Genomic DNA, 27,794 nt, shown 5'->3' with positions numbered 1-27,794 from the left:
TTAACCAAAATTGTACGTGTAGTATGTGTTGCGTGCTCCCCTGCCACAGACACTCAAGTTATTACAATTTGGCTAGAATGGAATCCAAGTATATCGTGCACAAATTCGCAATTTTTGTGTTCGAGGCTACGTCTATTGTCGTTGTAAAATAGAACTAGTTGTTATTACAATTGATTTCACTGCTATCTTTTCTTGTAGGCAGAATGAAAGCCTGATAAGAAAGGCGTGAAAGGAAAACAAATACACAACCGGAAATGTGCACATGACGAACCGTAAGACAGTTATTATCCAGCCAAAGAACAAATAATATTACCAGGCGAAGAGTACAGCAGGTGGTACATATAAAAACCGTGTGTATTTATATGTTCATATTGGACGATATATTTGCCGTTTAGAGTCACTGTTAATCTTAGGGTGGCGATAATATGAAACGAAGGTGAGGAGGGAATAAGGAAATTATTTCTCCTGGCGCAAAGTGTCCTAATGCGATTCTGCTGCTTTACACATGCATAAGCTCTTACGTACTATTGTACGGAGTGATTACTGATAACGGCGCCCTTGACGAAGAATTATAAAAGCGTGTTTTATTTATTGAGGGTCGGCTTTAATAAGGGGGGGACCGGAGTGTTCGCCCCGGAGTCTCCATAACACCGAAATATAATTCCGAGTTTTCAGTGAGATATTTGCTTCTTTAAAGTTATTATAAGGAACAAGAAAAACAAGAAAAGAATTATCATAAACTAATTCTGTTGTTTCTGATAGGGGTCTCCATGTTTTGATTGCCCCCAGGGGGGTCCCACAACCGTAAACTGGCCTCTGAATCCACTCATGACAGCTGTTTGACTTGTAAGTGTACACAACGATATGTAAACCTAGTAGATGTCCATCAGGGCCGGTCACGGTAGCCGAGCGGTCTAAGGCATGTACTATCTTCGCTCGCTTGGATACCGGGCTCGTGGGTTCGAATCCCACTCAGGGCATGGATGTTTAGTTTGTGCGTGTGCCTTTTTCTGTGTTTGTGTACAGGTAGAGGCCTTGCGACGAGCTGATCACCCGCCCAGGGCGTCCTACCGAATGTGTATGATCTAGAAAAAACTGAAGTGAACGGAGAAGTTCATGGAGGTAGGCCTAGGCCCACTGAGGCTGTAGTGCCAAGGAAAAGGAAAAGAAACAAAGGTGTCCATCAGATTGCGGAACCATCATGGGAACGTGGAAGTCGCTTTTGATGGCGCATATTTAGAGGCGTTATTATACCAGATATTTTGTACAGATTTGCGCAAATATTTTATTGCTACAATCCTTATTCAATATCATTTCCTTGCATATGACAACGTAGCGTAGTTAGATGAGGCCCTATGCTACAAGCCGGAAAGTCGCGGGATCGAATCCCGATGAGGTGGATTTTTTTTTTCAATTTACTTATTCCTTCCAGCCGCACTATGGCCCTGGGGTCGACTCAGCCTCTAACATAAATGAGTACCAGGAATATTCCTGGGGGTAAAGGGCGGCCAGCACGTCAGGGTGACAACCTTACCACCACCTGTGAGCCGATTGTCTAGAAAATGTGGGAACCTCAACGTCTCACAACCCTATGGGCCACCACGGCCTGTTACAGGGACAGCTTTACTTTATGACTTTATTTAGGACCCCTTTATTTTCTAACTAATGCAAATTAATTCTAATGAATAAAGCTTATACATACATTGGCATAATGAATTAGGAAACATATCAGATACGCATATATTCAAGGACTGGAAATATATATGGTACCTAACCTTGATGTGAGAATATATTGTTTATTAAATTATCCAAACTAAACCATAACATCTTGTCAACATTTAACGTGTATATATAATACTATGCTTTATCGAAATCGGTTGGGTAGTTTGTGCTGTGACAGAGGAACACAGCTACCTTTACATGTTTTAATTGCACGTATATACACAGGATTAGTTTTGTTTCGTCTCATATCTGTGCGTATAGCTACAGGGAGCTAATTAGATTTCATCATCGGGAAGTAGTGGGATTTACACCCCTGCTATTACGGGGCTGGTTGCTGGATTTTAATTCAGGGGTTATAATATCATGTACTGGAAAAACTGCGATGCCCTGCCAGCTGGTCCGCTCGCCTGCTCTGTACGTTAGAGCGATGTACTCCCTTTATGTTTACTGTTGACGCCGTTCAGCGTGTTGCTTTGACGGGACTGCTACCGGCAAAGATTCGCTCAATATCCTCAAGGGACTTTCCCTCTGTTTCTGGAAGCAGGAAGTAGAGGAAGGCGAAGCAGAAGCTGTTGACTGCGCCGTAGAGCCAGAAAGAACCGTACAGCTGCAGACTCTGCTGTATGTTGAGGAATGTCTTAGCGCCCAAGAAGGACATAAAGTAGCTAACAGCTGCAGCCATTCCGCTGGCAAATCCCCTCGTCCTGCACAGGAATACAGATGAATTCATCGAGCCCTCCACAATTAGTTGCACCGTAATTGATAGTAGATGGAAAAATGTGGGAACGTGTTAAATGTTACACTTACTCGTGGATGATGATGGATGATGAACCAGAAACTAAACATATGTATACGTAAATTAGCATGTTAATATGTGAGAGCGGAGCTTCTCTTTTCTGTGAATATGAAGAATTGTGTCTTCTGGGATGTAATCCCGAATAATCTGACAGATAGTTCCAGCCTTTCGGAGGTACCTGCTACCTCCTCTTGGAGGAGTGTCTTCTACTATAAAGATGAAGTCAAATCGTACTTCTGAAAGCGTGGTAAATTTCTAACTAATTTCATGGCACCACATCCCAGAAGAAAACAATCTTCATTTCGTTAGTACGAGTAATTTACTTTGTTTCTTACAAATATATCGTTGAAACAAAATTTTGTGCGCCTGGAATATCATTCGACAGGCCGGTGGTTCGACCTATCTGTGCGATCAGTCATGTACGAGTATTTGCAACAGTGTTGCCCTCTCTTCACAACATTTTTGAGGGTGCATAATATCATGAGCGGGCAACGTTGTCAAAGAAATGACAGAGAACCCCCGTGTGGTTACTGTGGCTCCATCTGGTGCTGAAAGTAGAATATAGTAACGCTCCAATCATAACAAGATTGTCTGTACCGATATCTAATGAAGACGCACCTTCAGAAACATTTCAGACAAAGATAAAAAAACTGAAGTATTCCCTGTGCTTATTTAATCAATTAAACACAACTCCACGAAGACGCATGGAGGAGCGGAGTTATAGCTCCACCATTCTTGATCTCGGCGCTAATTGGTGTTAAGTGATCAGCTTCACGTCCATGTCGCTTTACCCCCGAGTAAAAGTGCCCAGTACACATGGGATAGGAGGCTGACTGGGCCTTAGAGCAGGTCTGAAAACTGCAGAATAGAAAAAAATCTCTTGCCCCTACCGGAAATCGAGCCCCGGCCGTCCAGCCCATCGCTCTACCGACTGAGAGGCTGATTTTGAACTCGAGGTTAAGGGTAACAGTAAAGGTAAAGTTGTCCCTGTACTTAACTAATTAAGCACTACGCCTTGAAGGCGTAAGGGGGAGTGGATGTGTAGATCCATATTTTCTTGACTTCGTCACTAGTTGCAGGAGAGTGGTCATCTTCACGTCCCGGCCTCTTTACCCTCGGGAAAAGAGCCCCCGGTACATATTTGATAGGAGGCTGGGGAGGGGGCTCAGAGCCGGTCTGGCCTACATGAAGAAGAGAAGATTCTTGATCTTATCGGGACTCGCATGGATAGCTTAGTCGGTATAGCTACTGGCTACGGGCTGGATGACCGAGGGGTCGGAGTTCGAGTCCAGACCGACTCTGGGGTCCTCCAAGCCTCACATCCAATGGATACCGGGGGCTCTTTCCCCGCGGGTAAAGCGGCAGGGGCGTGAAGCTGACCACTCACCTCCAACTAGTGCCGAGGTCAAGAAAATGTGGATCTATACTCGTACATCTACTCCCCCTACGTCTTAATGGCTCAGTGTTTAATTAGTTGAGCATAGGAACAAATTTACCTTACTTACCGGGACTCGAACTCCGACCTCTCGGTCGTCCAGCCCGTAGTCAGTCGCTATGCCGACTGCACTATCTCGGCTCCTCAAGGGGGAGCAGAACCGTGTACATGGCCGTAAAAAGTACAACCCACTGCCAGTATAGGTTACTATACCGTTATTATCTCGAGAAGCTGACGTGAACCACGAGACCCGGCAGTCCAGTCGAGACTGGAACTGATTACGTCATGAACACAATACATACATTTTGCGAAACCCGAGATATAAGACACAGTTCGCTTCGTAACACTACCTGAACGGGAAGGCCTCTGCAACGAGAAGCCACGGTATCTCCCCTTGAATGGCGTTGGAGAAGAACAGAACTGCTAGCAACATCAGTGGCACCCAGGTGGCTGCCAGGACGTTCTCATCTTCCGAGACTCTTGTGACTGGGGCGATGAACAGGTACCCGTACAGCCCAAGGAGCAGGCATGACAGGGCGCAGACAGCCGTGCTTGCCAGCGCCAGTATTCGCTTCCCGAGCCTGTTTACTGAGCCGATCATCAGCACGCTACCCATGAATGCGGCTGTCGCCATCATCACCTGAGACATGATTTCGTGCTCGTAGAATGGCAGGCTCTACTTAACAAATGGCATCCATCAGAATTCACAAAGCGTGTTGTTATATTGTATATATTTCTATCTCCGCAGACTCATTACTACTGTTGTTTTGTATTGCTAGTGGGGTGGGACCAAGTCCCTTGTACTGCGGCCACTTCTGGCCTATTGTACCAGCCCCAGATGATAGGTGAGGGTGATTGTGGAGCAATTGGTGGAATGAAGATTGGCAGGGGAAACCGAAGTACTCGGAAAAAACCTGCCCCAGCGCCACTTTGTCCACCACAAATCCCACTGGACCAGATCCGGGATCGAACCCGGGCCGCCGCTTGAGCTATGGCACAGCCCATTACTACTGCTATTCCTATTTATTTTAATTTTGTGGAGTCCCCGCTCATTTAGTCCAACATAGCCGTAAAGTTTTGTACCGTTCCATGTTTGTGATTATTGTCACGTGTTAGTGATTAGACACGGGGTTTGGATTGAAAATTGAATTTATTGAACGCCTATATCTCGTAACAAGTCACTTGAACGCTTGACCGACGCCAATTATAAACATATTATATTTTGTGGGTCGGGCTTCGCCTTTTCCAATGTAGCGAACATTTTCACTTTCTTGATTTTGTATGACCTCTGCTTGTATCTGCACAATTTCGTTATTTAATCATAAGGATGGTTGGTTGAGGGGCTATGCTACAAGCCGGAAGGTCGCGGGTTCAAGTCCCGTTGAGGTCATTGGATTTTTTTCAGTTGACCTAATCCTTCCAGCCGCACTAGGCCCTAGGGTCGACTCAGCCTCTATCAGAAATTAGTACCAGGAATTATTTAAATAATTTTCCTGGGGAGTAAAGCGCGGCCAGCAACCTTACCGCCATCTTTGAGCCGATTGTCTAGATAGTGTGGGACCCTCAACGTCTCACAACCCTATGGGCCTTCACGGCCTGGTACAGGGATAGCTTTACTTTTTACTTTTACTTTTTAAGGATACAGTACTTGGAAAGTCATGTACTCGTACAATTCTCGGACCGGTGTGCACCTTGGAAATTTGCCAATGGTACGGTGAACCTTGTTTCGCAGGCACTGCAGTTTCTTCAATTACTGCAAATGCTCATGGCAAGTCGCTATATTCACTGTCTCAGAAACTTGTATGTCGAGTCGTTAAATAATAAAGGATCACGTAATCATGTTACAATATTAATCGCAGTGTGTGAGTATGTTTACGACTATCTTCAGTCCATATTTCACGAAACTCTCTCTAGTGGTGTTAGTATCGAGAGCGAATTAAATTTTTCTCACGAGGGTCATGTTATTTTTCTTACATTCTAAGAATTTGCTTTGAGCAGTTGAATATTTCTCGAACATCTATTATTATTCATCATGTTAATACTGTAAATTAAGAAGCGCTAAGTTCTGTTCATTTCATAATTTCGCACACCGTCATGTCGTCATTGCTGATTTAAGGAAATTAGAAGGTATTGCCTTTGGATGGTAGTGGCTTAGTGGCGTAACGTTCATATCAAATTTTGTAAAGATCGGTGAAGTGGTTCAGAAGTAGAAAGGACGGCCATGCAAACAGGATAGCAATGTCATACCTACTTCATTGCACAGAGAAAAGAAAGTAGGCTGAAAGAAAACGAAAGCTGAGTAGACAAAGAATGGAATCCAAATATGATTAGAAATCAAACAGACTTTTATATTGTTATGGCATCTCTCAGCATGTAACAAAGGACCGAGATTCTCAGCGTCAGCCAAATGAGATCTTGGCATTTTCGAAAATTCTGTCTGTATCAGTTCAGTCATTTTAAGGAAATTTAACTTAATTTGGAAACGACAAGGGCTCTCAATGGGCAGTAGTCAAGTAATAAATCTCTTCCTAGGCAATTCATTTTAAGGTCAAGATACTGGAGGCATAGTAAAAGTTAAGGTAAAGTTGTCCCCGTGCTTAACTAATTAAGCACTACGCTATAAAGGCGTATGGGGTAGGGGATGTATAGATCCACATTTTCTTGACCTCGATACTAGTTGGATGTGAGTGATCAGCTTCACGCCATTGTCGCTTTATTCATGAGGAAATATCCCTCGGTACCCTTTCGATAGGAAGTTGGGTAGGCCCCGGAAACTTTCTAGACTACGAGGAGAGAAGAAAATCTTGTCCCTATTGGTACTCAAACTCTGACCCCTCAGCCATTCAGCCCATAGCCAGTCACTATACCGAATGCACTATCCCGGATCCTAAAGTAGTTCTCATAGTTTAATTAAATAAACCAAGAAATAAACAGATATCACATCAGTATGGTGCAGAATACCGTTGCTATTGTTACAAAATTATTACCTAAATTATCAGTCAGTGTGCTCGTTCAGAAATCAATGAAGACACGTGTTTCTAACGCAAACTGGACTTACCGTGCTCCATGAGCTCTCAATGGGAGAATGAAAGCTTTCGACAACTTCCACCAGGAACGGCCTAACGGACGGTATTCCTCCGAATGCGTAGAACGAGAAGAAAGATACAGTAAGAAACAGTGGACGCAGCGTTTCCCTTTCTAGAAGCATCCTGATAATTGCCGCGGGCTTGGACAGTCTTCTATCTCCATCATGGCCTCCAATAATAGCGAACTCCGGCGACAACTCTTCTCCGATCACTTCCTCTTTACCTGAAGACATGAACTCGCTTTCGTCACGGCTTACTACAGTCGCCATTCCCTTTGCCAGATCAATTCCTACTATTGGACTTCCGTCTTTATCTGAAGGCAGATGGACGTTGTCATCCGTCGCTTGATTCATTTCCTGTTGATCGTTTAACAGTTTAACATCGGTACATGGCAACAGGCTCGTTAGTTCTGGACTCTGTTTGTAATTTGACATTTTTTGTAATTCTAATGGAATGTTCTTCGCCGTATTTTTTCTCAGTCTCTGAGCAGATTTCTTTGTTGCGGTTTCGTGGTATTTCACTAATTTTTCCAGTTCGAATTGTACTGCGCTTTCATCTACCCATCCTCTTAACCAGCACAAGGCGGCTTCTGCGTCCTTTGTTCGTCCCTGGGATACCAGCCATATTGGAGATTCTGGAACCTGGTGGCAGTAGAAAATTTTTCAACAATATTGAGCATCTTTTTCCAGTTAGAATCTAACTGAGAGTGAAATTGATATATTTTTACATGTTCTTATGAAAATTTTATTTAGCAATAATTTTGAGTAAAATTACAAGGCAGATATGTGGTAATATGTGATATAATAATATTTGTGCTGTGTCTGTGATGTTCTGGGCTCCACTTATTTTTTACCAGTTTACTAATATCTAAACTTTAAAAAAATATACTCCATGATTTTATTCCGCAAGCTAACTATACCGACCGAGCGACCGCCGCTTGTCGGCGAAGTTAGTGCCAACTTTAGCGAATAGAGGTTGTCGCGTGGTCAGCGCAGCGAATCCCCACGGTCGTTAATTTCGGATTTCTAGACCGGAGCCGCTCTTTCCTTGAAATAGCTCCTCAAGTATCATCACGAGGCTGAGTGGACCCCGTTCCAGACCCACTACTGCTCAGGAAAAATCTGGTAGTGCCAGGAATCGAACCCGGACCTCTGGATTTGTAGCCAGGAATGCTGACCACTAGACCACAGAGGCCTCTAAACTTTTAACAGATACTAATTATTTTAATGTCTGTTTCGTGAAATAAGCTTTTGACTCTCAAGTGTTGGAATGTGAATTTAGAGACCGGATTTGGACGATCCGATAATTCGTTGCCACAAATTCTTGTGAAGAGAAACTGCGCGGAAGATTCCACTGCTAGCAATGGTTACCGTGCAGGATGTTAATTCTGTAGACCTTATAATCCGCAAGGTCGTGTCTTCACTCACCATACTCAGCATTAATATGGTGACTATCGGGATCACGGCCACAATTCCTGCCGAGGTCCTCCAGCTCGTCATGCTGCCCAGAACAAACAGCGTGAACATCCCCACCTGGTAGAAAATTGCTGTAACATATGCACCAAATTTGAAACTACTCCATTAACTGACTGACTCGATGGAACAGAGCCCTTCTAGAGACTCTAATTGCTCTAATCAAGAAATTATCTGCCTTTTTTGGATCCCGAAGGCTCTTTACCTTGGCCACAAGAACCAACTTCCAAATCCTATTCTAGTCCATAGGACTCCAGTCCAGAAAGTCTCGCACTATTTAAGGAATATTTTCATATTATTCTACAATCTCCGAAGTCTTTAAGATGAGACCTTAGGGTTCTCCGATCAAATTGTGTATTAATTTCTTACCTCTCCCATGCGTACTACATGCTTCACCAATCTCATTCTCGTAGGTTTAATCATCCTAATAGTACTCGATGAAAAGTACAAATTAAGAAGTTCCGCATTACGAGTTTTCCTTCGTCCTCCTTTTAACTCATCTCCATATCATCCGAACATTCCCCTCAGCACCCTCATCACAAACACCTTCAGTCTCTGTCCTTCCCTTAATGTGACACACAATTTTACGTCCAACAAAATAACCTACGTCTTACAAATATAAATCACTCCGTCCAATGTGACCTGTAAGATTTTTACTACGTGAAAACTTAACGCCCTTACATGTTTCGGTCTCTGTGGACCATCTTCAGAGGGCAAACATCACTACAAATAGCAAACCACCATACATAAGTTTAGACGTAAAGTACGTACACTTATATGCTACAATACATAGTACACAAAATAGAACATTTCACAAACACAGCAGTTTCCTGGGAATCTAAAGTTTTTTTGTAAAACTGTATAAAATTTCTTGATGCTAATTAACAAATCAAACCTAAGTCTTATATATCTTAATTTTACAGTTTTAGATATGGTAAACTAGAAATGGTAAATTAGTAAATATTCGCCGAATTTACTAGTCTATTGATTTTTGTGGGGGGGGGCACGCGGTAGCGATTTTTGTTGAGGCATTCTGCTACAAGCCGGAAGGTCACGGGATGGAATCCCGATGAGGTGGATTTTTTTTTTAATTTACCTAATCCTTCAAGCCTCACTATGGCACTGGGGTTAACTCAGCCTCTAACAGAAATTAGTACCAGGAATATTCCTGGGGATAAAGGGTGGTCGGTGCATAAGGCTAACCTCACCGTCATTTATGAGTCGATTATCTAGAAAGTGTGGGAGCCTCGACGTCTCACAACCTTATGGGCCTCCACGGCCTGTTACAATTATACCTTCACTTTACTTTTACTTTAATTGTTTTTTCTCTATGTATATTTTGATTTGTTGCTGCAGTTCCCACGTAATGCATATTAAAGAAACGATACAGACTGAGCATGTTTGAGAACAGGATGCTGAGAAGAACGTTTTTGGACCTAGGAGGAAGAAATTAACAGGAAGTTGAAACAAGTTCAACGATGAGGAACTTCATGATTTGCAGGCCTCATGAAATACTCGTAGTATCAAAATAATAACATCAAGAATATCTCGATGGTGGGGGAACGTAGCAAATACATGTATGAGACATAAGAAAAAAAGCATACACTTTTCTTAGGAAAACATGAAATAAAGGGACAGTTTGGAAGACCTAGGCTTAGATGCAGGATAAGAGAGTTGATCCATAGAAATAGGGTGGGATGTTACGGAACGGATTCATATCTCTGGTGTACTTATGTGAACACGGTAATGAACTTTAAGGTTTCATAAAACACAGTGAATTTCATGGCAGCTGAACAATTATTAGAATTTCAATAAGGACTTGGTTCCCTGTGGCAGATTCCTTTCCATACAATTCGAAATTTTCCACACTTTCCAAGAACTGATTAGATATTTTTATACCATGATTTTGCCCTTAAATCTGATGAGGACTCGTGAGTATGTGCAAAAAAAATGAGTGTATTACTTTACCTCCGCTGCCTGTCAGGATACTGCGCAGGCTTGGCTGACAGATCTCGCCAAAATAGCTGTTGAGGGGGGCCTCACACAAGCCGACCGTAGTGCCTAGCAGCGTGTTAGCGAGAACGAGTACGGTGATCGAGGGGGCCGTACTAATCAATATGCAGCCCACAAAATATGGGATGTTGATGATCATCAGGAACCTCTTCCGGCCAAGCCATTGTACTATGAACCCGGACGCCAGGCTCCCAATTGGCTGACAGAAGAACGGCAGACTACCTACAAGAACAGGACAACAAGCAACTGTTGAGAAATGTCGCTTGGAAACAATTTTTGTATGTGAACAAGTACCACACTTCTCACTCAATATAATCACAGAGGATAATATTACAAAAATATTTAAATAAATCAAACCAAATCACGAAAAATGAAGCTGTCTCGGAAAAATAAACCTCGTTATAAAAGCCATTGGAGCGCGAAAATGAATTCTCGTAAATTTCGCGATCGTTGTAATTTATTAAGCTTGCTTTGAATTTGAAGCAATGAAATGCAAATTAATGACTCTTCCATATAGAATTTCAGCAGAATATGTGAAATTGGATATATGATAAATTGGATTTATGGTGTTACGCCATGTATAAATTTTATGACTTTTTTAGTGAATGTCACAGATTTAAACAAAATCTCTAAGATGGTTTTTGGTATCTATGGAAAAAGTTTATTTATGGCTTTATGAAAAAGGAACTTTTTTTACAGATTAATATAGATAAAAATTGGAATTTCAAAATGAATTTAAGTGAAAGCTTTTATGTCAATTTTTAATTAAATGAATACACCAACTTAGACCCTAATACTAGGCCTCAGACAGACGACTCGATATTACTTCATATAAGGTGTGCTTCGTATAGAACTCCTAAACCTATCTTCTCTGACGACAACCAAGCGCATCGACTTAAAGCCTATCTCAGAAAACAGGGCTTCGAATGACAGAATGAGTAGTGAACAATGAATTGGAAGTGAAGGAGAAGGAAGTGTTCATGACCTGTCTTGAGGCTCTACCCTGGCCTTCACCTGGAAGGACCGAAAATTGCTATGCACGTTCTAAAACTGGGCAGCGAATCTTTGGGTGCTACCCTCTGGCCCACAATGTTCCGTACTTGCTGATGTTAAAATACTTAGATTTCCTCTGTGTCATTTGGTCCGGGCTGTCCTTGAACTCACCTTATCTCCTTTGAAAAGAATAAAGGGTGATAGAGCGGTCGCAGCGTTAATCTGACAACTTAACCCCTCCTGGAGCCGAGGTCTTGAATTTCCCTATACGCCTTTTTGACACCGTACTTGGATGAAAGTAAAAGCTGACTTAAACTTAATGTCGGGATGGCGCAATCGGTATAGCGACTGGATACTGGCTGGACGACCAAGAGGTTGGAGTTCGAGTCCCGGTTAGGTCAAGAAATTTCTCTTCTCCACGTCGTCCAGACCCGTTCTGGGGCCCACTCAGCCTCGTATCCAAAGGGTACCGGGGCTCTATCCCCGGGAGTAAAGAGGATGGGACTTGAAACTGACCACTCAACTCCAAATAGTGCCAAAGTCAGGAATACGTGGGTTCATACATCCACTCCCCCACGCGCCTTCATGGAGTAGTGTTTAATTAGTTAAGCAGCGCTACAGAAAATGAATTTTCATTTTCCTCGCTCATGTCTGATTAGGAAAACAAATCTACGAGTAGTTTTGGAAGTATTGTTTTCAATGAATTCTGACACGATAAACACAACAGTAGCCAGGTTTAACATGATAAGGACTTTAATGTGTTTGTTTACTTGCGGTTAGTCTAGTGACGTCATTTCCGGCTCAGACTAGTCCCCGCTACGGTCTAGCAAGTATTGGAAGTCAAAGGCTAAGATAACGGCTCTATGTATGTAGTGTCTAAACCAATGAGGTAAATCAGAACGCTACTGGGTAATCCCCTTAACACCCACAGATTTCTCAAACACGGCGCTGTAGGTCATTTGCAGACATCCTGCGTGGGTTATATGCTGTGGCTCTCTTGGCTTCACTGTCAGGGCTGAATCTATATCCTAGTAGCCCTCGCTTAAGTTTGCAAATGCCAAGAAATCACAAGTGACGATGTCTGGACCGTCTGGACGGTCTGGAGTGTAGGGTTGGTGTCAAACGCATGCTCTGCCGATACCCGTAAGCCCCTCCGTTCTCACGCGGGCATCTTCTTGAAGCAGTAGCGACCGTCCCACCAGGAAATGCAGCTTCTCTCTTTTAGCTTACTTCTCTTATTTCGAAAAAGAAATTAAAGTGGCTTATGAGATAACCTTGCCTTCTATGTTGCCTGTATGTGTGTCTGTGTCCGTATGTGTACCCCCTCATCCATTTTCGAATGTCTGAACCAATGTTTATTAAACTTGGCTTGTATGTCATTGCACTTAAGGCTATCTCAACGACCTACTTCATAAATCCTTCCCATTAGTCTGTGTGTCTGTCTCTTCTTGCTTTCTTATTCATTCTATTCTTCGAGCTTGAAAATTGAGGCATTTCCTTTCTCCGAGGTGTTGGTACCTATTCACTAGCACTGATAGCGTCTCATCTCAGAAGATAGTACTTTTAATTATTCATTAATTATTCTATCATTAAAAAAATTGTAATCTGATATAGCGATAGCGTATTTAAAGAGAACATAAGTAAATGAAAAAATAAATAGGAATGTAAATAGATAAGTAGATAAATAGGTACTTAAATACAAATTTGTAAATAAATACATTGATGAATATATAGATATATTATGTATTTAATATATTTAAGTAAATAAAACATGAGGTAGTTCCCTTGTCACTACTGAATTGTGGGTCCGCAGGTAACGGATGAAGTGGACTGCCTCCAGTTATGGAGGGTAGCTGCAAATATATTGAATAAGTAGTCGCGGACAGTCGACAAGGGGTGGCCCACCACCTTAAGGGTTGGGCGTGAGACTAACAATTTCTCACCGTAAAAAAATAAGCTTGTTACGAAATGTCACAAAAAGACCTCGGACTTTGATGGATTATTTGGATAAAGGACCTAAACTAAAGCAAATTGACATGAAAGTTGGTATGTGGAATGTAAGGAGTCTGTATGGGTCAGGTACGCTCATGCGAGTTTCGAATGAAATAGCGAAGTTAGATTTAGCGGCAATACGGGAAGCCACGTGGGACGGAGGTGGCACCGAACCAGCAGGTGAATATGTACGATATATTTGTATGAAATGGGACTGAGAATCATGAATTATTTACAGGTTTTTGTATATAATAATATCAGCAATTAAGAGGGTAGAGTCTGTTAGTGATGGGCTGTCATACATAAGGTCGCTGGTGTGATACCATTGTTCTTAATATCCTTGCCTCAGCAAAGATAGAATTGTGTATATGGAGGACAGTCTCTACGAGACGCTAGAACGCGTACTTGTCAAATGTCCTAAATGTCATATGGAAATTTTTTTACGAGACTTCAATGTCAAAGTAGATAAGATATTTTGAAACCAAGAACCGGGACCGAGGGTCCACACGAAAATAATATTGATAATGGGATTAGGTTAGTAAACTTTGCCATTTACGTAAGTATAATTGTCAAAGTACCATGTTCCCACATCGTAATATTAATAAATTTACTTTGACATTGGGCCGCGCCATAGCTGAAGCGGTTAGTCGCCGGCTTCCCACCGCGGCGGCCCGGGTTCGATCCCGGGTCTGGTTAAGTGGGATTTGTGGTGGACAAAGAGGTGCTTGGGCGGGTTTTCTCTGATCACTATCTGGTGGTGGCAAAATTTAGGGAGAGACTGGCAGTGAGTAAATAAACAACTCACACAGTTCATATGGAGAGAGTCAATGTCAAGAAATTAAATGAGGTAGAGAGTAAGGAGCAGTATCATGTTGAAATTGCAAATAGATTTTCAGCTTTGGAAAACTTAGACACTAAAGTGGATATTAATAGAGCTTGGGAAACTATTAGAGAGAATATAAAAATTTCAGACAGGAACCCAGTGAAATAAATGGGGATAATCTGAACAATATAAGACGTGAAACCAGCAGGCATTTCAGGAACAAAAAGAGGGAATATCTGAAAGACAAAATTGATGAGCTTGCAATGAGCAGTAAGAACAAGAACATTAGCGATCCGTATAGAGGAATAAATAATTTGAGAGAGGTTACTAACTTAGTAATTTAGTGAAAGATGAGAATGGTTATCTGCTTGTAGATTCCCACAACATTTTGAATAGCTGGAGGAACTACTTCTCTGTTACTGAATGTAGATAGGGTCAGTGATGTTAGGCAGATAGAAATCCATACAGCTGAGCCCTTGATATCTGATACTAGCCCTTTCCAGTTTGAAAATGCTATTGCAAATTTGAAACGTTATAAATCGCCAGGTAGTGATCAAATTCCGGCAGATGTTATTCAAGCAGGAGGTGAAATATTACGGTCTAAGATCCATGAGCTAATTAAAATTCTATTTCGAATGAGGAAAAATTACCTGATCAGTGGAAGGAGTTCACAAGAAGGGTGATAAAACTTACTGTAGTAATTATTGTAGGATATCACTGCAATCAACTTCATACAGAACTTTATTCAATATTCTTCTCTCAGGCTTAAGTCCATACATAGATAAAGTTATTGGGGATCATCAATGTGTGTTTCAATGTAATAGATCAACTACTGATCATATTTTTTCATTCGTCAGATATTGGAGAAAAAGTGGGAGCACAATGAGACAGTACATCAGCTATTTTTAGACTTCAAGAAAGCCTAAAATTCAGTTAGGAGGGAAGTATTGTACAATATTCTGATAGAGTTTGGGATATCCATGAAACTAGTTGGGCTGATTAAAATGTGTTTTAACGAAGCGTATAGTAAAGTCCGTATAGGTAAACATTTGTTTGATAATTTCCCTATCAAGAATGGTCTAAGACAAGGAGATGCTTTATCGCCACTGCTTTTCAACTTTGTTTTAGAATATGCCATTAGGAAGGTCTAGGAAAAGCAGGTAGGACTGAAATTAAATGGGACACATCAGCTGTTAGGCTCACAATGTGAATCGATTGGATGATAATATAGATACTCTAAAGAAAATCACATTAATTTTAATTGACGCACGTAAAGAGGTTGTTATAGAAATAAACACAGAGCAAACTATGTGTAAGTTGCTAACTCGCTACCAAAATGCAGGGCAGAATAATGACGTAAAGATAGGTAACAGATGAAGAAAGACGACTTTCTTCATTGTCATCGCCGTGAAAACCTCAAAACTTACATAGGTAACAGATGTTTTGAAAATGTGACACAGTTCAGATATTTTGGAACGACTATAACAAATCAAAACCTGATTCAGGAGGAAATTAAAAGGAGATTGAACTCGGGTAATGATTGCTATAGTTCAGTCCAGAATCTTTTGTCTTCTCGTCTGCTGTCTATAAACAAAACAATGAGAACATACAAAACTATAATTTTGTTTGTGGTTATGTATGGATGTGAAACTTGGTCTCTGACATTAAGGGAGTTACATAGACTAAGGGTGTTTGAGAACAGAGTGTTGAGGAAAATATTAGGACCGAAGAGAGATGAAGTGACAGGAGGTTGTAGAAAATTGCATAATGAGGAGATTCATAACTTGTACTCTTCTCCAAATATAATTAGAATGATCAAGCCAGGGATAATGAGATGGGCAGAGCATGTAGAACGAATGTGGGCGAAAAGGAATGCATATAGGATATTGGTGGGAAGACCAGAAGGAAGTATACCACTAGGAATACCAAAATGTAGGTGGGTGGACAATATTAAAATGGGTCGTAGATATGATGGGATGGTATGGACTGGAATGAACTGCCTCGGGATAAGGACCAGTCGTGGACTCTTGTGAGCACGGTAATGAACCTTCTGGTTCCATAACATTTTATGAAATTCTTGAGTAGCTTCTCAACTGGAGTTAGTTAGTTAAGTAAGTAACCAAAATAATATATATATATACGTATATATAAATAAGGAATATGAATGTGAATAAATGGATGAATAAGCAGAAGATGCGTGAGAAATGAATAGATAAATGAAAACATAAGCAGATACGAGTAAGTTAGTGAACAAACAAATAAGAGAATTCGAAGGCTCACCAAACCAGGAAGCCACTGTATCATCCATGGAGAGATCCACCCCTGAGCGGTGTAAGCTGGCGATAACGAGAGTGGACAGTGAGAAGGGCAGTGCCAGGTTCACCATCATCATGTTTGCAGCACACATGGCCAGCACCTGCCCCAAATTGTTAACGTTTCATTTTCATTAAATTGACAATATGTAATCACAAGACTGCTTACACGAACTCCAAATTATAGCAAATTACATTTATGCTATGCTTACACGCTTTTACCTATAACAAGTCATATATATGAAGTTTGATTCTGAAAAACTTTATGGAACAGACAACTTGCAAGACCTGGACGTAGATGGGAGGATAATATTAATTGAGGGTGGGAGGATGTGAAGTGGATGGTCTCAAGATATAGATGAGTGTCTAGCTCTTATGAAGAGAGCAGTTAACCTTCGGAATGCATAAAAAGTAAGGGATTTCTGACTAGCTGAAAAACTCTTGTCTTCTCAAGAATTATTTCGCTCGATGGAGACAATTAGTTGGGTTAGCAGTTCATCTCCAGGCTGGTCTCCATGTTAACAATGTTTCAGGTTTACTGGTTATGTAACATGTACTGATAAGTTTTAGTTCTGCGTAGAGAGTTTGGTGAATAAACGAAGTGTTGCTTCATGTACTCATAATCCAGTCATGACATAAATACGTGTATAATATAAAATACTAGATTCAAGAAGCTATTGTAAACAAGAATATTCCATGAAAATGGCGGCAACAGCTGATGACAGAGAGACTCTTAGTGACAGATCCACTTACCCTCAGAATTATAGATGCAGCACTCTTTCGTCGCACTGTGTTTCCATAATGTCACGCGGCAGCGTTGCGATTTTATTGTAGAGAGATATCAAGATCGAACACACAGTAAGACTCATGTTCTTCTTTTAATCTCGTAATTTCCCATGAAACGGAAGACATTTTTTTCATTTTGCAGTAGCACTTGGTATTGTATGCAGCATTTTGTCACGTAATATGAGTGACTATCGACGGGGTTTGGAAATTAACATCCGATTTCTTGACCAATTTGTCACGTAACTCGTAATTACTCTTAATTACAGCGCCATCACTGATTTCTACATTTTACAAGTATTTTCCAGCCCACAGTGTCTTCATTAGTAGTTGCCTGGTAACGGCTCCAACAACGACTATTCCTCTGCTTCTGTGCTCAAGTCATCTCTGACCGGCGATTCCCTTCCAACTGTATGCCTTACTTACAACTGAGTAGCGGCCATGACACACCAACCTCCTAGTCTTCTCTTCACAGACTGATTATCAACTGAGCACTCTCACGACTGAATAGTTGCCCCAAACCATTTTGGTTATAACATCTCGGCATGGACCACGTAGAAAACACCGTTCCTTTCTTACTGTACCATTGTTGCGTTCGTGTCCTTCACTGCGGGAACGTGTTTACCGGGCCGTTGCCCAGAAACGGTTCTACGCGCTATAATATTTATTAAAGTTACTTAGAAATACTTGTACTTAATGATGACTTTATGTCTTGCCCGTCTTATTTTAGTTTCAATTACAATTTGTAGTCTTTTGTATTAAGTCATAACATATATAATAAAGCAATGCAATCATTCATATTGTGTTTCGTTGTTAAAGTGCGTTGATTTTTGTGGAATTCACAATGGACATAAAATTAGTCGTGTACTACAGAGTTTTGAAAAAATTTATAATATTAAATGTGTATAGGAAGGCCGGTAAGAGATAAGAATATTTTCATTTGCATGGTTCTGTTGGAGAGAAATATTTCTTGAATCAGAAATTTTGCTGGGTACTAAAACAAATGCATAATACCAATATGCTATATTATATATTTGCATGCAAACATTATTCGATAATCTGTGTTTAATCATCTGCTTCTTTTGTTTGAAATCAGTGACACCACAAAAATCTTCGGAAATTCATCTCGGAGTTTGTCCTTTAGAATTGCGTAAGTTCTACTGGTTTGACGTAATCCCTTTCATGAAACGTAATAGTCGCCAATAGATCTCATGTGCTTCCGACTGACATGATTATATCTAAACATGTAAGAAGCCGGAATATCTTTTAAGCCTATATCATATTCATGTAATATCCATCATAATTTTACTCTCCGCCCTCTTAATATTCTGGTAAATATTTCTCTTTCTTCGGGTCTTCAGGCTGCAGGTTCCTCACCTAATAAAATTATGCTTTGGAGATTATTTGAATTTAGGACTACGGAGGGCGTCATATTCGAAGGCGATCTTAATATTTACCAATGTCAGAATATAAAATATCCCATTTTAATAATATTTGGTGAAGAATATCTGTCGTCTGACAGATTACTGATGAAATGAAGCCTGTATGCTAGTGATTGTGTATTTGTTTCCATCCTCCTACCACTACATATCTTTTTTTCCTTGGCACTACAGCCCCAGTGGGCCTAGGCCTACCTCCATGAACTCCGTTCACTTCGGTTTTTCTAGATCTTACACAGACGGTAGGACTCCTTGGGCGAGTGATCACCTCGTCGCAAGGCCTCTCTACCTTTAGACAAACAAAGAAAAACGCACACAAACATCCATGCCCTGAGTGGGATTCGAACCCACGATCCCGGCTTCCGAGCGAGCGAAGACAGTGCATGCCTTAAGACCGCTCGGCTACCGTGACCGGCAGTGTATAAGAATAATATATAAGAATTGGGTTCGTACCTCACAGGAAACAGATCCGAACCCACGATCCCGGTTTCCGAGCGAGCGAAGACAGTGCATGCCTTAGACCGCTCGGCTACCGTGACCGGCCTTCATATCTCTTAGACCCAAATATTCTTAGCACGCTGTTCTCAGAACAACCTCATTCTGCACGGGCTCATGGGGGTCTAAACAACTGTAGGATTAGTGAGTGGCGCCATGAGCTAAGCTTCCATCGATGCTGAACCTTTTGAAAGTCGCATATAATTAAGTCGGTTAATTGGCGTCGCTGTGCAAATATTTACTGTAGATGTAGGTATTAGAATTTTCCTGCATTCCGTTTTATGATATAATTGTTTTATTGCCTTTTGTCTGCACTGCACGATTTTATTTAACATTAAAGATTACTTCTGAAATTCGAGAAAAATTTGGTTCAAATACAGGTTACTATTATGTTGTTCTGACTGCAGTATGTTGCGATTTCTACTTCGTAAAACACCAGAACAACACATTAATATACACATATCAAATTAAGTCTAATATTGTGATGGTTACAAATGCTGGACCAGTATGGAAGTGAATTTCAAATGAAAAAAAAAAACTGGACCCAATGAAATAATCTATCTCCATGGAACAGAGCCGTTCTTAATTGATAGTCGCTCAGCTTTCCATAAATCGCGAACTTTATAGAATCCCAATATATATTACCTTTTTCGCAAAATCCGAAACCGGAGCTTATCCCTGAAACACAAGGGCCCAGTCCACATTACCCCACCCTACTGCATTAAGATTCATTTCAGTATTATTTTGCCATTTATGACTTCGTCTTCCAAGTGCTCTTTTTCCTTCGTGTCCGAAAAATTTGTGCACATCTCTCATCTCATCCACTCACGCTACATGTCCCATCTATCTTATTCCTTTTGAGTTAATGTGGTAAAGCTATCCCTGTAACAGGCCATGGAGGCCCATAGGGTTGTGACACTTTGAGGCTCCCACATTATCTAGACAATTGGCTCACAGATGGCGGTAAGGTTTACCCCCCAGGAAGATTTCTGGTACTCATTTGTGTTAGAGGCTGAGTCGACTCCAAGGCCATAGTGCAGCTGGAAAGATAAGGTAAATTTAAAAAATCCACTTCATCGGGACTCGAACAAGCGACTTTCCGGCTTGTAGCATAGTGCCTCAACAAATTACTCTACCCCGTGCCCCAAATTAATGTGGTGGAATGTCATATGCAAAAATAATGTGTGCCTTGAAGACTTAACACTCCTGAATTTATATTCCACGTGAGGATTGCCAAATTATGAGGAATTGTGGCAACAATAGAAGAGAGATACCTGAGGTAACGCTTCCCTGAAGCGACTCACAGTCCTGATTTGTGTCGAGTGTGTTGGCAAAGCTTCTGTATCCATGGTCCTGTAACAGGAACCAGTTCAGTTCACCATTGATATCCTGCCTTTGGCAGTTGCTGTTCAGAAGAGATTCGGATATGAAATAGACACAGAAGAACATGTCATTACTTACATCATAGTGCCTGTGGAGTGGTTACTAGCCTCCATGGTTCTTATGCTAGCTGCAATATACGTAAGTAACTGAAACATTGAGAGAACTTAATAGGGTATATAGATTCGACCAACGCATGACAACAATTTATGGTGTGACTCAACTGGTTTTGGGGACAGATAATGTCTCTGTAATAACACTTCGAAACTCTCTCATAATCAGAGTCATAAATCATCACATTATCGTTTGAAAGCCGCTAGATATTTTGAGCATATATTAACTGAACAGAAGAGTATCTTTACCCTATATTTCACTCAAAATATGGCTGTGTAAACATGGGGTCGTTGTAAAATTTTGATTCTTGGCATATTTAACTACTCTATCAGTAGCCCACAATATATGGAGTGAAATATTTGGATGGTCAATCAATAATAAACTGGAAAGAATGTGGGAGGAAGCCGCCTGGGTCTCATTTAAAATATTAACATGAAATTTTGCTTGAAGTGACTGATAAATACGGGAAAATCCTCCGGGTGTTTTGTCGGTTTCCGGGCCGATGTCTGAATATAAGACGTCTCGAGCACGAAGTGGGATCTCTTCTCATTCCATTGCGACGTGTAAAAGAGTGAAGGAATGAACTGTACTCTTAATAAGTCCCATGATGCGAGGGAGAGTCAGTAAAGAGACCACAAATCGATATGAGATATGAGACGTAAAATATGCGATATTCGGACCGGGAAGAAACATTTATCTCTCGACATGTCCTCCACCAACATGAATACACGTTTCCCATCTCCTTACTAGTGAGGTCGAAATCCGAAGAATAAAAGTCTTTTGATTGTTGTCTCAGCCATTTCCGTCTCAAAGTCCTCTTCATCAGCGAAACGTTTGCCACTCAGTTGTGAACTCCTTTACGCGACAAACACTTCCCAACGTAAACAGGAAATATTTCTTTATTAATAATATCCTTTGCATTGACTCATGTTATCCAAATAAACGCACCACAGTGCGCTGTTCTACGGTAGTATACTCCTCAAGCACGGTCGCCAGTTTTGACTATTGAAACCAGTCTCTGAACATGCGCATGCGCGTCTGCTACCTAGACTCTCATGAAATTTGACTGTACTGCTACATAGTGGCACACACAGAAAACCTATTACGTCATTCACAGCTGTTTTACTTCCTTTTGTGTCCTATTTACTGACTAACAGTATATAGGTTTATATAAAATTGTATAGATATAAAGAGTGAACTTGAAGTCCCGTGGCAAAAGTTTAGGAGGTTGTTCGAGTCATAATTTGTAGCATGAATTATTATAAATTATTGTTAGATTAATCACCGTTGTCTGGTTACATATCTCGTCACTTTTTGAGAAAGCAAAATAGTTGTCTGCTCACCAATATATTCCATTATTTACATTCAGCAACTTTATTTATATTTTTCGGTTCAAGTTTTGGATTACGTTTAACACGAACGTCAGAACGTGAGAAGAGTTCACACACAGTTCTGTCTACTCCTTCAGAGTAACTGTTCAGAATTACCTCCTCCAGCTGGAACGTACATTTCACAGCGACGCCAAATGGTGTCTCTGAGAAGAATATGTTGTCCAAATTGGCCTGTAGCAGCTGCCAGGATGCAACTCATAAGGTCGTCGCTATCTGGTTTTTCTGTAGCATAGATTTCTTCTTCTATGCATAGCACAAGAATAAATTGAGTGGGATGAGGTCAGGAGAGCGCAGAGTCCAGAACATCGGGCCCGATCGATATGTAGTTTGACCCATAGCATACTTGGTGTGAAGCATGTTGAGGAGACACTCATACAGAAACTTCGTGCCCTCGCAGGCGTTGAGGGATACATAGGAGTGTTCTTTCAAGCGAACTGTTATACTATACTCCACCTAGATGATTGCTTGTCGCCTGCACGTGGCCCAATTAGGTAACCATTTCTGACTCTGGCCCAAACTAGTTAAATCTCTGTTAGAAATTAATAGCGTCGAATGGCATGAGAATTTCACGGTGCCCATACCTGTAGGTTGTGGACCGTATTCACTCTTATGAAAGATGTTTCATCAGGCCGTACTACACGACACAAAAACTCGAGTTCTTCCATAATTTTGTGTAGAAGTAATAAACGAAAATGGAGCTGAGAGTTATTGTCCTCTTACTGTAGGCGTAGCACAAATTGTACATGAATTTGATGCAGAAGCCCCTCATCCAATGCATACCAAATGTGCGACCCGACGGATGCCAGCCAGTGAATTTTCATGTATGTATGTAAGTGTGAAAAAGGTGGGCCAAAAAAACCGGCCCCCGCACTGCGATCTTCAATGATCTATTGTACTTCCCCATGCATTAGCCCTTTATTGATCCTACACTTTTAATAAGGTGTAGGACCCTGCTTATGGGGGCGTCATAAAAATCACTTGGTTCCATAAGAAGTGACCCAAGTGACGAAATCTTGTGTGAGCTGCGGCCTCACAGTCACACAGGATGTGTGTAGCTGATTCGTCTTCTTGTAGGCACCTTTCACACGTTGGGTTACCTGTCAGTCCCAACTTGGAAAGGTGTCCTTTTAGGTGGCAGTGTCCGGTAAGTAATCCTACCACCCATCTGAGTTGATCTGAATTCGCATGTAAGTACAGCATCAGACATTTGCCCTCTAACCGTCCTCCTGAACTTCATTCGATTTTAATTTATATTTACCGGAGCTTCCGTCTTTCAGCTCCTTGGGGGAGTTTCGGCGTAGTGGTGGGTGGTAGAGGAGAGGCGGATAGGTATCTCAGTATCTGTCGGCTAGTGAATGAGAACTCACGGATGGGGGAGAACAGAAATGCATATAGGATATTGGTGGGAAAGCCAGAAGGAAAGAAACCACTGGGAACACCAAGACGTAGGTGGGTGAATAATATTAAAATAGATTCTAGAGAGATAGGATGGGATGGTATGGATTGGATTGAACTGGCTCAGGATAGTAAGCAGTTGAGGGCTCTTGTGAACACGGTAATGAACCTTCGGGTTCCATAAAATTGTGAAAAATTCTTGAGTAACTGCAGAATTTTCGGTTTCTCAAGAAGTTGGAGAAACAAGCGGTAAGCCCCCCCCCCCGGTCAAATAAAGAATAAATCGAAATATTGTTTACTCAGTACTAGAACCTTAATTTGATGTCTTTGATATGGAGTCGAACACAAACTTGGAGTCCCTCTTTGCTTAGTAGTCGCCGGTTTATTTCCCTTGTTTAAAATCTCTACGTCGAATCACCGAAACTTGGGTTTAATTCTTCACAGAAGGTTCTTGTTCGGAACGGAATTCCGCAACGGATAAATGAAGTTGCGTTAACTTTGCGAGTTGAGGGCCCAGAAGTCAGCACGCAGCGCTCTTAACGTATTGCGGTGTATGTCCGTAACCGTTTTGGAGATCGAACCCGCTGAATTCTCAGTATGAATACATTTGTCTTTCCCATTGGTCCACCAATAAGAAGTCTGCATTTTTATGGTCACGGCAGAGATTCGAAACTACTTTCGCTCTTGTTGCTATGTTTTCACCAGAATTAGTGTGAGCTTGGTCGTGTGAAGTTACTAAGGCTTCAGCACATGAAAATGAAAGAGGGTAAAGGCTAGAATTCTGAACTCTCCTAACTCCCAAACGGTAGTATATCGAACAGCCTTTTGTTTATTTCAAGCTCCAAGTGATTTATTCAGAGACCATATTTATACTTTTGAATCAAAGCACAATGCTTGATACACTGTTCAGTGACTCAATTATTACTTCAGATTTTATTTGGTGACATTATTGTAACTTCGTATTATATATTTTTCGACTGGCATGAATACCCTATCAGTTTCATAGTAGGCATATTGACTGACATTCTAATCTCGAAATGCACCCCAAGGGCTATAACATATAAGCGTCGATGACAATGAAATATGTGCAGTGTCCAAATATCAAAGTCCTGATAACCGCGATAATTTCCTGTTGAAAATTCGTCAGGTGTTATGCAAGTAATGAAAGATAGCTGGCTTACTAACCTCTGCAGCTGATACGTCTTCGTTGAAGAACACGTCGATCGAGAATCGCCAGAAATGAGGGAATGAGGTGAGTTAGAAATGACTGCTGAGGAAATATATGCACTCTGTTTCAAAAACTCTTCACTGTTTTTACGCAGGAGGGAGGATTAAAACCATGTAACTCCCTAGAAGTGTCTATACTCGAACCCGGTAGTTCTTCACTGCAAATCAACATATTACCTTCTGATTTAATCCACTCAGAAACTCAGCCCAGTTACTGACACATATGTGTGTCGCAGCTGCGTACATTTTCCCTTGAATTTGACAGCGATGAAGTGACACTGACCTCTTTTATTACTCTTCGTGTTCTTGACTCCTTGTCATAAGAAATGTATTATGGATAACCTCCAATTAAGTTCCTGGGGTGTCAAACGTTGTTTGCTGGCTTTTTTTTATTGCTAGTGAGGTGGGACTAAGTGCCTTGTACTGCGGCCACTTCTGGCCTATTGTCATAGCCCCAGATGACAGGTGAGGGTGAACCTTTGGGTTCCATAAAATGCTGGGAAATTCTTGAGTAGCCGCAGAATTTTCACAAACACATACAGGATAACATCAAAGAACCCTCTTCTCGAGAACAAGGCGGCACACGTTCGGCCCCCGGCAAGAGAAATAGAAAGAAAAAGGACACGAAACTACTTGGTTTATAAGTTCCAGTAAAATAGTAACAAACCTATTACAAATATTTTAATGTATTGGAACAGCCGCTGTAGTTGTAAAAAATTTAGATTTTATACCCAATTGTACATTATTAACATTATATGTATATATTTTATCGTTCAGAACATATATTGTAATAGTGACTTCCAACTGTATTGATGTAAAGGTGTCCCTCTGATGATGGTCTCTGAAGACGGAAACTTGTACGGGAAAGAATAATTAAAATAAATATCTCCGCCAGTCACACTAGACGGAACCGTTTAACTTTTCATGATATTGTTAGTGTGACGGACCAGAATGAAACAAATCAAATGCTAATTAGATATAAATTAAGTAAAATTTGTCACCCAGAATATGATTGCTTCGTTAGTATCATGTTATAATATTCGTCTATAGGCCTATAATAACTTAAATTATGAAGCGTAAATAAGGCCCAAATTAAGAAATTTAAATATACTTATGTGATCACCTCTGTGGTCTAGTGGTCAGAGTTCCCGGCTACAGACCTAGAGGTCCCGGGTTCGATTCCCGGCGCTACCAAATTTTCTGAGAAGTAGTGAGTCTGGAACGGGATCCACTCAGCCTCGTGAGGATAATTGAGGAGCTATTTCAAGGAAATAGGGGCTCCGGCCTAGAAAACCGAGATTGCGCTGACCACGTGACACCTCTATCCGCTAAGGATGGCACTAACTTCGCCGAAAAGCGGCGGTCGCTCGGTCGGTATAGTTCGCTTGCACTCTACAGGCCGCTGAGTAAATATGTAATAAATTTGGAAACGAGAATTCTAATAATAAGCAACACTTGCACACCCCTTTAATAGCCATAGGCACTCTGCATATTGGCAAGAATAGAGAAAAAATGTCGTAATATCTGTGAGTGTAAATTCACGGCAAACGGATTTATACATGTGATAATATTTATTTAATAATAAATGTATAAAACATCATTTCGTAATACAACAAAGAAATTAGGATATGTTGTTTGTATTAATAAAATAATTAGGAACTTCAGACGATCCTCACACTCCTCACATTCATTCTTCTCTGATACATCTTTCCATGCCTCAAGAGCAGCATCACCAATTTTTCATGAGATGCTCCAGTTGACTTCCTTCCCGTTCGTTCATATTTCCATGTGTCGCGTTGCGTAAGAGCTTTCGTGATATTTATGTGTCATTTTCGTTGTGTTGGCATTGAAAATTTGCAGAAATGTGCGTAATAATTTCTACATGTCTGTCCGTGTCAGTCCACATGTAACAACTCGAAAACCAATGAAACGATTTCCATGAAATTTGATATTTGGGAGATTTGTTAAACTTTGTCGACACATTCCAACTTTGGATTTAGTTGAACAACAATAATAGTGTAAGATTTGAGGCTTTCACGGCGGTGACTATGAAGAAAGCAGTCTTCTGGGATTTGGCACCGTGTATATGTGGTGTTAACCGACGTTTCGGAGGAACGTATCGCCCCCATCTTCAGGGTTGAAGAAAAAGTATAAGTAAATCTGCAAGCGACCACACCGTAGGACACGGCAAAGTACCGTGTCCTACGGTGTGGTCGCTTGCAGATTTACTTATACTTTTTCTTCAACCCTGAAGATGGGGGCGATACGTTCCTCCGAAACGTCGGTTAACACCACATATACACGGTGCCAAATCCCAGAAGACTGCTTTCTTCAACAATAATAGTCACCTTCTACGTAGAACAACACGCTTTTCAAGGTAACTGAACAACGAAAACGAACATATTAGAGCAGTTACATTATGTGTAAAGTAAGGACAAAAATGCGCCGGTGCTTAATGAGAAAGGGCCATATAGAACCAGGGAGAGTGGAGGCATAACTCCACGAATTCTTATTCTCGGCACTACATTGATGCAACTGGTAAATTTCACACCCTTGCCGCTCTGCTACCGGGGGGAAAGGGTCTCCATTTCTCACTGTGCAGGAAGATGAACGGTCTGGACACTATGGAGAAGAACAAATATTCTTGTCCCTCCTTGGTTTCGATCTCTGAATCCTTGGCTGTCCAGCCCGAAACCTAGTCCCTATGCCGACTGAACTACGTTTTCCACTTTGTACTAATGGACCTCTTCATTGAATTCTTAAGTCTGAAAGAAATAAAATGGAACATACAATTATTTTCTATGTTATATGACGAACGGATCTTAGGGTCATAAAAATTTCCATACGTCTTTGGACGAGCTGTGATTTGAACATTTTCCCTTGCACCCAGGGATTTGATGTGAACTAGAGGCCGCATACAGCCGCA

The 27,794-nt window shown here is 41.1% G+C and overlaps 1 protein-coding gene across 1 annotated transcript; it reads right to left on the bottom strand.

Moving 5' to 3' along the window:
* Positions 1-1,776: 1,776 nt before the first annotated feature.
* LOC111875316 (facilitated trehalose transporter Tret1) lies at positions 1,777-20,902 on the bottom strand. The gene is made up of 8 exons (XM_023871456.1): positions 20,823-20,902; positions 20,636-20,714; positions 16,613-16,748; positions 10,480-10,746; positions 8,467-8,585; positions 7,012-7,680; positions 4,304-4,593; positions 1,777-2,426 (listed from the first exon to the last, which is right to left on the bottom strand). The coding sequence occupies exons 1-8, from the start codon at positions 20,897-20,899 to the stop codon at positions 2,183-2,185; spliced, it is 1,881 nt and encodes a 626-aa protein (XP_023727224.1). The 5' UTR covers positions 20,900-20,902; the 3' UTR covers positions 1,777-2,182.
* Positions 20,903-27,794: the final 6,892 nt, after the last annotated feature.

This window comes from Cryptotermes secundus, unplaced genomic scaffold (genome assembly GCF_002891405.2).
Source record: "Cryptotermes secundus unplaced genomic scaffold, Csec_1.0 scaffold1548, whole genome shotgun sequence".
Classification (NCBI taxonomy): Eukaryota; Metazoa; Arthropoda; class Insecta; order Blattodea; family Kalotermitidae; genus Cryptotermes; species Cryptotermes secundus.
Note: the sequence above shows the minus strand (reverse complement) of the source record. Positions and strands in the feature narration are given on the sequence as shown.

Excerpts from the sequence above, each read along its gene's own strand:
- LOC111875316 (XM_023871456.1), bottom strand. The coding sequence starts at position 20,899 with ATGTTTCAGTTACTTACGTATATTGCAGCTAGCATAAGAACCATGGAG. Across the intron at positions 20,715-20,822 it reads CACTCCACAGGCACTATGAT|GACCATGGATACAGAAGCTT; the intron begins GTAAGTAATGAC and ends TTCCTGTTACAG. Across the intron at positions 10,747-16,612 it reads TACAGTGGCTTCCTGGTTTG|GTAGTCTGCCGTTCTTCTGT; the intron begins GTGAGCCTTCGA and ends CTGTTCTTGTAG.